The sequence below is a fragment of the Zonotrichia albicollis genome, chromosome 1 (genome assembly GCF_047830755.1).
Source record: "Zonotrichia albicollis isolate bZonAlb1 chromosome 1, bZonAlb1.hap1, whole genome shotgun sequence".
Lineage (NCBI taxonomy): Eukaryota > Metazoa > Chordata > Aves > Passeriformes > Passerellidae > Zonotrichia > Zonotrichia albicollis.
Genome location: NC_133819.1, coordinates 82,289,554 through 82,303,425, shown reverse-complemented (window position 1 = coordinate 82,303,425; position 13,872 = coordinate 82,289,554). Strand labels below are relative to the sequence as shown.

At 37.5% G+C, this 13,872-nt stretch overlaps 1 protein-coding gene across 7 annotated transcripts in view; it reads right to left on the bottom strand.

The window, feature by feature from the left end:
• Nucleotides 1-13,872, bottom strand: part of CTNND2 (catenin delta 2) — a 638,971-nt gene that overhangs the window by 2,395 nt on the left and 622,704 nt on the right. For all 7 annotated transcript variants that reach the window (XM_074545751.1, XM_026791790.2, XM_014265131.3 and 4 more), the window contains 2 exons: nucleotides 11,021-11,147; nucleotides 6,836-6,967 (listed from right to left, as the gene is read on the bottom strand). In XM_074545751.1, the coding sequence (XP_074401852.1) occupies nucleotides 6,836-6,967; nucleotides 11,021-11,147 (259 nt within the window). The remainder of the gene's footprint in view (nucleotides 1-6,835; nucleotides 6,968-11,020; nucleotides 11,148-13,872) is intronic.

Here is a 13,872-nt window from a genome sequence, read left to right as displayed (position 1 = left end):
TAGATGGGTTTATGTAACACATGTAACAAACAGCAACTGTAAATATTGAGATTAAGAAACATTTCAGTTCTTTCACTTCAATTGGACAACCTGGATCATTAATCCTACAGTAATTCTGCTTTATCATGAAATTATTCAAGCATAAAGTGATTAAATATAAGTGACAAAAAGTTATGCAAAAAGTAATATAGTGTTATACTGAAGAGGTCTGGCCAAGACAGTCTCAAATACATGACTGCTGTCACTGCTGCCACTTTCTTCTCAGGTGTCCTACTACTCAAATGCACAGACAAAACTGAGCTATGAGTTTGAAACTGGAGTATTTCTAAAGAGGAGGATGATATACAGTCTTGAAAAAATTTATTTCTGACTCCATCCCAAAAAACCCCAAATGAAAAGCAAAGGATATTCCTTGCAAAGCTGACTCCACTGAGCCGTCTGATTTGGCAACGTAGCTGAAGCTTAGTTTGCTTGTAGGACTTGAAAGACTGTAGTTACTTGTCATATTTGAAAGACTATGAAGATAGCATTTTGTGTGGCCGCTGCACACTTTTCATGCATTATTAACTTTCCCAGACACTCTAACCGATGACTGAATGCTGTTATGAGGACTCTTACTATAAAAGAACAGGCCTGAAAGTAAAAATGGAGTAGCTGTGAATGAGAGTCACGAGTGGAACAGAAACACGTGGCTTGTGACCACCCCCAGGTCTCTGTGCAATGGCAAAAAACCTGGAGGCACAAGGAGTGGCCTTTAATACGTCCACAGCTCAAAACCTGTGACAACAAGTGCTGAGCATCAAAGCTGAAAGCTGGACATAGGATCCATGCCAGTCACATCACTGGGAAGAACCACATTAACGAAGATGTAAGGATTCTTTCTTCCTTTCGCAATGTGCAAGCATGGACATCTGCACATAAAACTTCCTTTACCTTTCCTCCCACCACTGCACCCCTTCTGGAGAAAGAAATGGCATGGCCTTCAGCCAAAGCTGACTGGAATACATCAATTCTGGTCTTCCATGCTGAGGGTATAATTTTTGTCAGTTTGATGCACTGCTCCATGTTGCTGCTTTACAGATCTCAGATGTTTTTTCTTAAAGATCTGCATTTTGTTTGTAAAAACAAGATAGAGGCAGGGTTTATATTGTGGCTTGATGAGCTCTAACAGCTGGAAAAAGAGACTTTACATTTCACAGCCATTAACTGATAGGGGTAAAACCCCTCTTGTTCCTTGAAGAGCTAGATGCAATAACTAAGAAAGTACAAAATCCTGTGTAGGAAATGGAGAAGAGCCCCAGAGGTCTCCAAGTGCAGCACGACCCTTTTTTGTTAAGGTGGCAAGAATACGAACTCTAGTGACAGATGCTGGTTGGGCTCCTCCTGTGGTAGATACTCCTAATTCTACCTGTCTGCAAATAGGCTGCAAGAGACAGAAACAGGAGAAATGATAGAAAGTAGTGCTTGAGTAGTTTTCTTTGGTTGTCAACATTAATGCCAAAGAGTTGATCTGCAGAAATTCTCACTGTTCAGGTTACATTTTGTAACTTAAGGGATTTTTGAGACTTGGCTGTTATTTCAGTGGGTTTCTTTATATTCCATCTGCAGCCTCTGCTGTAGTGTTTGAGAATATCCCTCCTGATGGTCTTTAGTATTAGAGAAGTTTGCATCAACATTGCTCTTTATGGTGCATCTCATGACAACACGACTCTCAGTAGTACAGCTGCCACATCTTTCCTTGATACCAACTTTTTAAAGCTGTTTTTCTGATTTTCTTGCTTGTCCTACAAAATGCCAGAAGTTTTGTTATACAAATTCCTCTTCTCAAGATCTAAGATACTCAAGTATTTCAGACATCCATTTTGTGAAGTCTTAGTTCTTAAAAAAACATTAAAATGACATTCAATGTATCAGACTGGCTAGATGGAGGAAGAACTTTTTGTAACCATTTTGCTTTTATGAACATATGTGCCAAGACAAGTGGGTTGGAAGTTGCATGCATGTGAGTTTCTAGTCAGACATGACTGGACATATTGAGTTCAAACAGGTCAGTGCTGTTCCTGATTGTTTGATGTCAAGAGCAAAAGACTGGTACAGTTGCAGATTACTGCAACTGTAATCTGAGGGTATTATGAAGAACCCGATGAAAATAGAAAACTGGACACATGCTAATTTGCTTGTTGTCCCTTCAGGCAATTAGACATCAGGAGGGAGGTCATGACCTTTCCATACTGAGATATACAAAGACATGTGGTACATATGTTCTGCTATTAGCCATGACTATTATAAACCTAGAAATAGTTCAGAGTTGGTGTGTAGCTGTCCAGTGCACTACTGTGACATTTGCACTGATGTGCTCACAAATGTCACATACCAGACTGAAATTTTACAGTCTCTTGGATCACATATTCTACAATGGAAAACTGATAATTTCAGCTTATGAAAATAGTTGTAAGCTCTGTGTGGCTGATTTCACTGCAGTGATGGGGATACAGATTCAAAAGTTAAAAATGAAAAAAAAAAAACCTCCTCAAACCCTTAGTAATATTTTCTCAAAGCAATAAAAACAATGAGACATAAAATGCTTGACAATAAATCCCAGGAGTTCAAGAATAAGAAATCTTGGCTTAGGCTAGCTTGGAGGTTGAGGTAATTCTGATGGAAATGTAAGTCAAGAAAGTAGCCCTGCTCCAGTATCTGCTTCTGAACATGCAGGGGGAATCCCTAGGAACTCCATTCCCACTCTGCCATGATAATGCAAGCAGTTGACTCTTGCTATCCAAAAGCAGAGGACAAATATACAAGAAAGGAGAGAATGAGCTAGATGAATGGACAGATAGTGTGGTTAACATCTGATTTTTCCTGATAATATTAGATATTTATCATTATAATAAAACTGTAAAACAAATGGAAAGAGAAGTCAGTAAAGTATTTTTTAAAAATAAAAATGGCAAGAGAAGGGAAAGGAGGGAAAGGAGAAAGAAACAGAGATATTTCTGCGGCCACATTTCTTCACAGAGATGTGAGAACCAGCTGAAAATTAAATTAATAGAGAAGTGATCAACGTGTGTGTTTATGTGTGTATTTTATGCAGTCTCTAAATATCAGTCCATGATAACACTGAAGAGGCAAAATTGTGAGCATTCTAAAATGAATACTGTGATCAACCTGCAGTACTTTGTGGCTCAGCTGCATACAGGACATTATAGAAAAACAGCTTTCTTTCTCCCTTCTGTTCAGTCTTGTAGGTGATACTGGTTTAAAAAAAAAGTCACATAGTTGCCTATAGCAGTTTTCTTTAAAGAGGACAAAAATTGAAAATTATGTTACTCAGTGGTTTACGTGACAAAGATGTCATTGACCAAATTCATCCCCATATATCCCAGTCACTTGATTAATGGTTTAACATTCGGCTTTCAGATCTTGAAAGTGCTTATTCTGAACACATTTACAGACACTTTGGAATAACAAGATGCTAGCCTTCTGCCCTTAGGAACAAACTGATAGCAAGAAAAGACAGCTCAGCTGGACAGGTAGTCATCCTCATCTGGTATCACACAACCTGCTTTTCTGCTATTAGCAGCAGGTCTCCATTTAAGAAAATTTAGTTCAACACAGTAAAGGAAAATGTTTCTGTACCTCAGAAATCTTAGGTAACAGAGATCATTACCTGTCACTACCACTGCCACCTTCCTGCACAGTGAAAAATGAGGTAAGGGCATGAGAAAAGATTACAATGCATTATTGTTTCTGAAAACAACAACAACAACAACAATAACAATAATAATCATCATCATCATCCGAGCACCTGTAGCACCTGATGGTGTTTTTTTTGTTTTCCAAATATGCATGGACTTGCCAGTAAGTTTAAATAACAAAAGTATTCATGATTGATTCTCCACAACCAAAGGAAAAAGAAATTAATTAGATGTTTTTCTCTGCTGCTGGAAGAGAAGACACAGCATATTGACTATGATGTACATATTAGTTCACTGAGGGAACTAAAAAAGTAAAAGAAACCTCAAAGAATCAGTCCCATGATGGTCCAAAGGGACCTTATCTTCCCTGTTCTGAAAGAAAACAACATGGCATAAATAACATTATCACGTGCACTTACAGTTCCCATTTTCCTTAATGGAATATAATAGCTTTTTTCTTAAAAATATACTTTAGATGACAAAATTTTGCAATTGGTTATTATTTTCTACAGAGAAGAGAAAATAGACAGTACATATAAAAGGCATCATAAACCTGTGAAGAGGGCAATGAAAACTTCGATACTGTGCCTCTTTTTTTTAATCTATCCTCGTGAAATCAATGTAAGTTACCGTCTTCAGCCAAACTGTTTACTTCATAGATTCTCCATTTTCCCCAGAGGTTCCCTGACAAATCCTCAGGATGGCAGGAAGCCAACATTCCTACTTCGAGAATCCATCAAAAAACCTTCATTTCAGTCTCAGCTCAAAGGTCATAAAATTTTTCAACTATAAACTGAGAAGAGCTTTGGAGAAGAGCATGGAGACAGTCATGGATAAATTGGGACTAAAGCTTTGGCTGTACGCTCTGTGTAAAATCCCTAAGTCAAAGCAAGCTTTGTGTAATACATCAGCTTGGCACAAAAGTAGAAGAGCAGATCAAAATATGTGTGTGCCAGGTGGAACCTGAGAAAACATTCATCTAAGTCCCATCCACGTGGATGTATCAGCTGCAATGCACTGTCTGATGCACAAAATGAATCACAGGCATCGTAAGAAATGTGCTACATGAACTTGTATTGGGCCACTCAAGCAAAGTCAAAATATCTCACAAAATCACAAATACTGACTTTATATGTTTTTTAAAATAAAATATTTATTATTTAACGAGGTACAATTATGTTACATAAATTCCATGTTGAATATTGATGAGCAAAACTCCTTCCATCATTTTCTTTTGTTCTTATAATGGTGCTTATAATTTGAGCTTAGACCAAACGTGCAGAGATTTGGTGATCTGAAAGAGAGAAAGTTACTTGTTAGTTCCATATTTATTTGTACATTGGTCATGTAAGATTGTGAAATATTACATTTTTTTATTTGAATTAGTTTGATTTTTTTTCCCCTCACTGACCTCAGGAGCTGGAAACACAGCTGATAGCTGAGTATGATGCTAATAGTTTCAAGTTTCCTTCCTAAATAATCGACAGAAATAGACAAAATACAAGACAATATTAGAGGAAAACACAATGGAAAAATCAAAGTGGAGTAAAGGTTGCTGAGGCAGTATAAACCCCACGATCTGAAAATTATACTGCGAGAGAAAGGAATTAAGGGAAGTAGGAATCAGACAAGAAAAGCACCACATTCAAAAAGAAAGTGAAAAGGGGTGTGAAAAAAGAAGTCAATTTTCTTAACATGTGGACAGAGGCAAGACTATATGCAAGGAAACCCATATTTTCAGCATGGAGACACTGTATTTTGGTGAACTTCCTGATACAATTTGCTAATCTGAATTTACAGATACAGCTAGAACAAAATACTACTGATTCTGCCTTTTCCTTTCCAGCCTGATGCTCTTATTCCCGAGATTCACCCTTCATGGGTCCTTGACAAATGGCTGAAGAACACATCAGTGCTGTCCTTCACAATCAGCCAAGTAGGGGCCACTGAACTTTTATAGAAAACTACCTCGTGCAGTGACTATGAAACACTCAAAACAAGACAGACACAGAAAATGCAGTACCTTGACTGAATCTTCTGTACTTGCCCGTAGTACCCTACAGAAGTCATTCAGGGCACTCCGAATTTCTGTGGTTTTCAAATGCTCTTCACTGTCCTTCTTCTCTTCAGATTTTCACCTTCAGGCTAATTAACACTCCATATTGCATTTTCATACAAGTTCCAAGGCTGCTCTTTAGGTTTTGATTACATAACCACATTTAATGTAGTAGATACAGTGTGAGTATCTTCATATCTTGAATACAGCCTTGAAAGATGGATCTTATGGATGGATTGATGCGGAGTCACCATGTTCCTGGTGAGCAACTCATTCTGCCTCTGAGAAAGACCTCTACAGAGGGCATGGGAGAAGGTAACTGCAATTCAGACTTATCACTGAGATTTTTTGCCTGCCCTGAGGCAGCATTTGGAGGAGAGTGTGATGCTTGGTGCTGTATAAATGTGACAAAAAGTTCAATAATGGTTATATCAGCCCCATGATGGTGCAATGGTGATGGAGACCAACATTTATTTGCAAGAGAATTCATGAAGAGGTACAGCACTGGGAAAAGCACTCAAAACTTCCTAATTACTGAAATGCTAAGAGATTAATGAGATCACTGGGGAAGAGAGGCCTTCAGAGAAACCTGCAACAGATGCTACAACATACACAGAAATTATTGCGTTTAAATCAGCCCCACTAGGAAAGTAACATAGATAAACTTTACAAAGAGCAGCAAACTTCCTATGAATACTGACATACAAAATAAGGTAACTCATCCTGGAGAGCATTCCCTGCAAAAGACAGATGTTAGGGATCACTGCAAATATACCAGTTAATTCAAAATGATCAACCAACTTCCTCCTGAAATGAAAACAAATATAAAATTGAAAAAGACATGCAAGATTTGATTTAGAGCCTTTCTTCTGTGAAGAACCATGGTGTTCACAAATCATTTTCACATAGTCTTGTATTCATTCAAATATATCTTCAGTTGTATTTCTCAAGGTGGCTAAAACTTGGGAATTAACGAAAGCAGGTTGACCCTTTTCCACAGTGCAGCAAGCCCAGGCAATCCCATAAAATCAGTGTTCTATCACAGCTGATTTATATATATGCTATGCAAGCAAAATCTCACCTGTCATGGTGTCTTTCCTAGAAGTGTGTTCTCCCTTGCCTCCATGGTAAGTGGCGTTAGTTCCAGTTGATTCATAGTCTGTTTTTCTTTCTTTTAGGCTGATCATTTCCCGAGGTGAGGCTGGGGCACTTGCTAGATAACAAAAATGGATTTTTTTTTTTTAATCATACACGACTGAACGCAGGGTTTAACTCTTGAGTAAGCATTCCTGTAAAGTTTACATCTGTTAGTTTTCTAACATGAAGCTGATTGAAGAAACACTACCACATTATGGAGGAAAAGAAGAGATGCTGTTATTTCAATGACAAGGCAAATGTATTTATTGGACAACCGACTGCAAACATAATTTTATTTCTAAGTGTTAAATTTCTTTTTACTTACATCCAACATCTAAGACGATTGCTACTAAAGAAAAAAAAGTTCAAGAATTTTTTTTTCTCCTTTTGCTTTTCAGTTTCTTTAACTTGTCAAAACTTTCTGGTATGGGTACTTCCATTTTTTCCTCAAAATGGTTACTTTATTTCCATTGAAAAGACTTAACTTTCAACTGTGTGGGAAAAACCCTTATAAAACTACCTTCTTCCCTTTTCTCTTGAAAGTAAATAAATTAAATTATTTGAATGGAAAACGGAAGAAAATAGCACCTTTTTCCTCCTAGAAAACAGATATCAAAGAATGCCTAGCAGTTAAAGGTAACTCAAATAATTTCTCTGTCTTTAAATAGCTATATGTGTGAATAATTTCCATTAAAGCAACAACTGCTACTTTAAGCTATTTTTATAAAAACTAAAGCCTTCATCACCTATACGTAAGGTACAGCTAGAAGGAGAAAAGCACAGGTAGCACAAAAGAGAACTGGGCTTTGTACTCAAGTCTCTCACACTGGAGAATGTGGAAGTGATCACTGTCACTGATCATGAAGCCTTAGAGTCTGCAATGCTTAGGAAAAGGAGAAAAGCAAAGGAAAAAAATAATGGCTTTCAAGTGAACTGACTTCAATATATTTAGGTACTGGTAAATAAAGTGCACTTTCCCTGTTGTGGGGGGCAGGAGGAGCACAGGGTGAGTGGCAGAGCTCCCCAGAGCCCCGTAAGGGCACAGTGGCACAAACATTACTGAAGTACTGGTGCTTGCCCCTACACACTTCCCTGCCTCCATCCAGGTATTTGCTATGTAAAAAGAAGCTCAAAAACAGTAACAACCCCTTTGCTCATAAACAAAGAAAAGAAAAAAAATTAAAAATGTAATACAAACTCTTTGTGAAGACTGACCTTGAGGCATATCTTCCAGCATCTCTAAACTATGTTACATATTTTAGCTGAGCAACAGTGAAGTACTTGCACTCAACTATGGAGAAGGGAAGCACGAGTGATGTTGAATTCTGCTTCGATTGGTTTTGCTGGCCCTGGCCTCTGAATTTACAGAGCAAATGCGGGACAGATGTTCTTTCTTATGAAGCCATTAGAATTGGGGATTGCTTTTAAACTGTTTGCCAATAGTGATGTAAATCTAAAGCTGATAATCCAGCAGATACAAAGAAACATGACGTTAAACCACCAAATCAGCTAATGGCAGCTTGAGTCTAATGGGGAGAGGGCCAGAATGCAAACCTTGAAAAAGCTGCTAGCAGAGAGACACATTTTGTTTCACATACTCTGGTAATGGTTATAAACACTCTGATGTTTTGAACAAAATTGACTGATACAGATAAAATCATCTGTCTCTGTTCCCTGTGGGAATTCCCTCGCTCTTCCCATGAGAGGAAAACTACTTTCTGGAAAGCATTAAAATGCAGAATCAACCCTCTTTCAGAGTTTTTACTGGAAGCAAAGATGAAGGGTTTGGTTGATATTAGACTGAAAATTGATATAACATTTTTCTGCTCTAATTCTTAAAGGACACAGAAAAGTCTTTTGTCACCCAGTCCTAGGGATGGATGGGATGGTGTGAGTTCGTTTACTTCAACTCTTTACCCCAAGGTAGGATCCAGTATACCAACATAATTCTTGACAGATTTTAATCTGGAACTAAAGATCTCTAATGACAGAGATCACATAACTGCTCCAAGCACTCTGTTCCAGTGCTTGCTTTCTGCACTGCTAGGAAATGTCTAGCCTGACTCCTTGCTGCTCATTATTTCCATTTGTCTGCTATGAAAGCCGAAAAAGTTCACACCATTCCTCTTCATGGCTGGCTGTTACGTGCTTGAAGACTTGGTGTGTACCTCCTCCCACTGTCTCCTTCTCATGTCTCTTTTACCTGAGTTAAACAATTTCAGTCCTTTCAGTATATTCTCATATCCTAATTTTTCCACCTTCCAATTCATGTGTACAACTGACAAAAATCACCAGATAATTTCTAAAGAACCTTAGAAATTAGGAACGTCACCTAGTTAGACATTCTCCTTATAACTTATTTTCAAAGGACTGGTTAATTATTTCCCTTTGAACATTACTTCAAATTTCTCAGGATCACTTTGAATTTCAATAATGCCCATCCAAGAACATGAGTGTCTCCCAGGTTTACGTCACCCACAAAGTTAATAGGTAACTTTTGCATATTACTAAAACCACTGAAGGGTACTGGACCCAAGCTAGGCTCTAAGCACAGCATTCTGTCATTTTGGCAATAAAACAATACCCTTTCCTTGTGAATGGTTTTCAGTAAGTTTTTTTATTTACCACATAGGATGTTTTATGAACTGTTGGCTAGCTTGCCTTAGGCTTTTCCGTAAAAATTTTGTGTGAAAGAGTCTTACTGATCATAGGATATTGTACTTATTGACTTTTCTTTCTGCAAATTCTTGTAGCAGGAATTCAGATGGATTTAATAAGAGAAATTGGTATTGAATTGATGGTTGAATTTGATATGGATACTACCAGACATACAGCAACTTACGTTATTATCTAGAAATAGAGACTCCTAGAGCTAAGTAATATCTTATGCTCCTACTACCTTTGAGCTGTTGAGGTTCTGATTATTTGTTCCAGCAATTTTCTAGACTGACATTGAGCTGACTGGTATGTAATGACATGGGCTCTTCTTCCTTCAGAAACAGCCACTATTATTCGTGCTTTTCCAGTCTTATGATAACTGAGGATGGCAGTAAAATTTCATCCAAAATTTAGAGTAACAGAAGTGAGAAGATGGCTCTGGCAAGAGAAAGAACTAAGATCTCAGGGCCAGACATTTCAAGTACCTTGCACATACAGTCAAGATGAGCTCTTTATGGATTTGTGTAATGGCAGATTTTCAAAACAGAGTAGCAGCTTTTGCTGTACTTCTGGTTACATTTTCACATCTCCTCAACTGTTGCTCTGCAGGACTACGATACAGCTTCTAGATAATTAACAAAACAATTTTCTTGAAAAAAACCTATAGCAGTAATGGCAATAATAAGTTTGGCAATTTTAATCCTAAATCCTTTGTGTACCTATGGAATGACAGCATTTGATTGAACAAGCAGCAGAAAGGCCACTGAAAGACTGTCAGTGCACTCTGTTTATCTTGAAAATTTTTCACTGGGAATGGTTTTATCTAATAAAGGTATGTTTTACTTTAGAGTAAAGTGAGGGAAAGATTACCCGATTTCTAGATAGAAAAATTAATTTGCACTATGGCATGAGTTGAGATACATCAGTTCATTGTGCAGATCATATAAAATTGATAATAGCTGGTGTAAATATACTATCAATGTTAGGAAGATGTGTAGACAAATTTATGGAACTTACATTTGTTTATGTATACATACATACCCAGAATAAAAGCTGACAAAAAAAGTAATGTGGTTCTTTAACATTCTGCTAAGTATACTAAATGGTCATAAACCACATAGTGGCTTTCATGACTAGCAAAGTGAGCAACAGAATTTCCTGGTGGTACCAATGGATGCCATTGCCCTGGGATCTAATCAGGTAATCCCCATCAAGAAAACATTTTGGGAGAATTTATGACAAAATGTTATGGAATAATCTTTCTTCTGTAAAACCTTACGGAATAATCTTTCTTCTGTAAAACTTTACGAGGTGCTAATGAAAAAAAATTAAATCCTGTTTTGACCAAATAATTTGGTGACAGTAAAGAATACAACTTGTGCCCTTCCCCCAGAGTGAACAACAATCCAGATATTAGGGAAAATGATGGTGATGGCTTTTTACCTGTGCCTTTGCTTGGGCCTGGCCTTACCTGAGCGGTTGTTGGGAGACATGCGCACGGGAGAGATGGAGGGCGTGCGGGATGACGAGTACGGTCTTTGCCGATCCCTTTCTATTGTTGAAGATGAGGCTACAAAGTGATACTGTGACCATCCATCCTGCAACACCAAGAAGGGTGACAATGGTCAGTGAAAATGCCACACGCCTCACTGCTTTTAGCAGAGTATTTTTCTCTGATGTTTTCACTATGGATACACTGGTAGGCTGCTGTCTTCTTCCTGCCACTGGGTGGTAAGTGTAGTTAGTGGTACAGCATAAGATGTGCTGACTGTACTGACACAGCAAGATTGAAAATAAATGGACAAAGTTCTATAAAAAAACACATCTCAGAATGACTCAAATTATTAACACTGTTTTAGGCTATTTGTTTAATAGTTCTGCCTTATTTTCCGAACCTAAATTTTCACATTGCAAACAGCATTGGTTTGAAATATTTTTGTTTGCTTGTTGCTTGAAACATTTCATTCTGGCTTGAAATATTTTTCATTTATATGGAGTTTTGGAATAAGTAGATTGGGAAGTTCCAGGGTTACCAGCCCTCTTTTTCTCTCATGCTCGCACACGAGAGAAAAAGAATCAATGCATTTTGTTCCAGCTTTGTTCAAGGCATATAGAATGACATTCTATTCCTTCTATTTAAAACTGTGTTCATGGTGATGTATTAAAAAACTGCAACAAAGTAATACAAATAGTAAAACCAGCTAGTTCAAAAATAAAAAAGGAAAGTTTAAATATTTCATGGTTTATTCCTGCACCATAACATAATGCAATAAACCAAAATAATGTACTTCACATTTTTAAAAATGTATTATGTATAGTCTGAAACTATCATGAGAGCATAAACTGATTTCTGGTAGTGTTCTTATTAAATGACAGTATTTCAACTGCCTTCAGTATTGATAGATTGCAACTGTCTTTATTAGTTCTTAATGTTAAATCTAAATCAGTAACACTGAGATTTCCAGTCTCACACAGTTTTAAAAATGCCCACTTTCTGTTGGACTCAGGGGAAATTGAGTCACGCACCAGGCATGGTGCTAAACACAAGTTTTGCAACAAAATGCTTAAAGAAATGAACACAATAAAACATTACCAAAAACCAGCTGGAATTCTCCTCTTGCTCACAGAAAAATAATTCAGGGTTGGGGTAGTAAAGACTACTCTCATCCCCTAACTCAGCTATTCCACGCATCCAGCAATGAATTCCACACATCCAGCAAAATGTCTTTGCTCAAGGTATCTGACTTTGTTCCATCCACAGAAACCATGGGCACCTGGCTCTCGGAAGAGAAGATGGGTTAAAGTCCCCTTTCCACGAGACTCTTAGAAAAGAGGACTCATCAAGACTGTGACACAGCAGGAGGAAAGAAGATACACTTCTTGTAGAGGGAAATTTTATGAACAACTTAGGACACCCAGAGGTGACACCTAACTATTGGTGCTGAATGACATTATTCCTCATGTAATGCATTTGTACTAACAGGGGTGTATCTCAGCTGCAATTTCAAAGACAAAAATGAACAAGAATGAATTCTGGGCTATGGCATTTACAGTACAGTCAGGACTTTCCCTGGAGTCAGCAGTGACTGTCCTCTATTGCTCCTGTTTAAGACACGTCACTGAACTGCACCTCATATTTAATCACAGACATATAAGACAATATAAGAGAGAAATCTTGTTAATTAATAAAAATTAGTAAGAGTAACTTGAAAAAAGAAATACTTGATCTTTAATACAACTTCTTCAAACCAAAATTTTCTATATACAACATTTCCAATCTATATCCCATCTCCAAAAAGAAGTTTCTACACAAACCACATCCTCCAAGCTAGAGGGTTCATGATAACGGAAGAAAAAAAAATCTGTGAAGCCCTAACTTCTTAAATCAAATTGGAAATTACTATACATGATATGTACATATATATAAAATACATGTATTTTAAAGAAGACATAATAGCTTATAGTTAAAGCTGTAATGGATAGCTTAAGTCCAATAATCTTATCCAAGACAACAAGTAACACATATAGCCTTATTTTTTGTTTCTGGTTGACAATAACTTGTGCATTCATTTCTCTATTATGAAACTGAAGGAGCAAACATGTAAGAAGCCTATGCCTTTATCCTGATGAAGAAAAATTTTTCTTCTTTCTCCTTCTCTGGGGTTAAGAATTTCTTACAAGAAAAGTGACTATATCTCATGTTGTTGTAGTTTTCTACAAAATAATTTATTTCTGTTAAAAATAAATTTTCTTTTAAACAGATGGAAGAAAGGAAAGCGATGAAGAGGACAGAGTTCAGATCTGACTAAAGGAAAAGGGATGCACTTACTCTTCATTATTCTCTGCCTGCAAAAGAAGAGACATCAACCATGCTTACATAGAGCAAGGTAGAAATGTTTCCAGTTTTGTGGATTTGGATACAGTCATGGCCAAGTATACTCACCTTTTGCACTCTTGTTTCCCTCAAGTAAAACCCTGGCATATTGTTCAGGAAAAAGTGACAAGAGTCTTCCCCTACGTCCTTCTTACTGTTTCCTATTTCATTGGTGTTGTATACATTAATACCTGCAGCCTGTTTCTGGCAGGAAGCAGATGAAATAAATCCCTGACACCTGCACCATCCCACAGACTCTGCAGGAACAGCACATAGCACTGGTTTGGCTGTGCAGGATATCAACAGGTGCTTTGTCGATGCTGCTTCCTCAGACACAGCACTGTGAGGTGCCTGAGCAGCAAGGAGAGCTGCTTGGATGCTGGCACCAGCAGTCTTTTTCTGCAGTGGAGTTTTTCCCTTCTTCTCTTCCCTGCAAATTTTCATTTTTC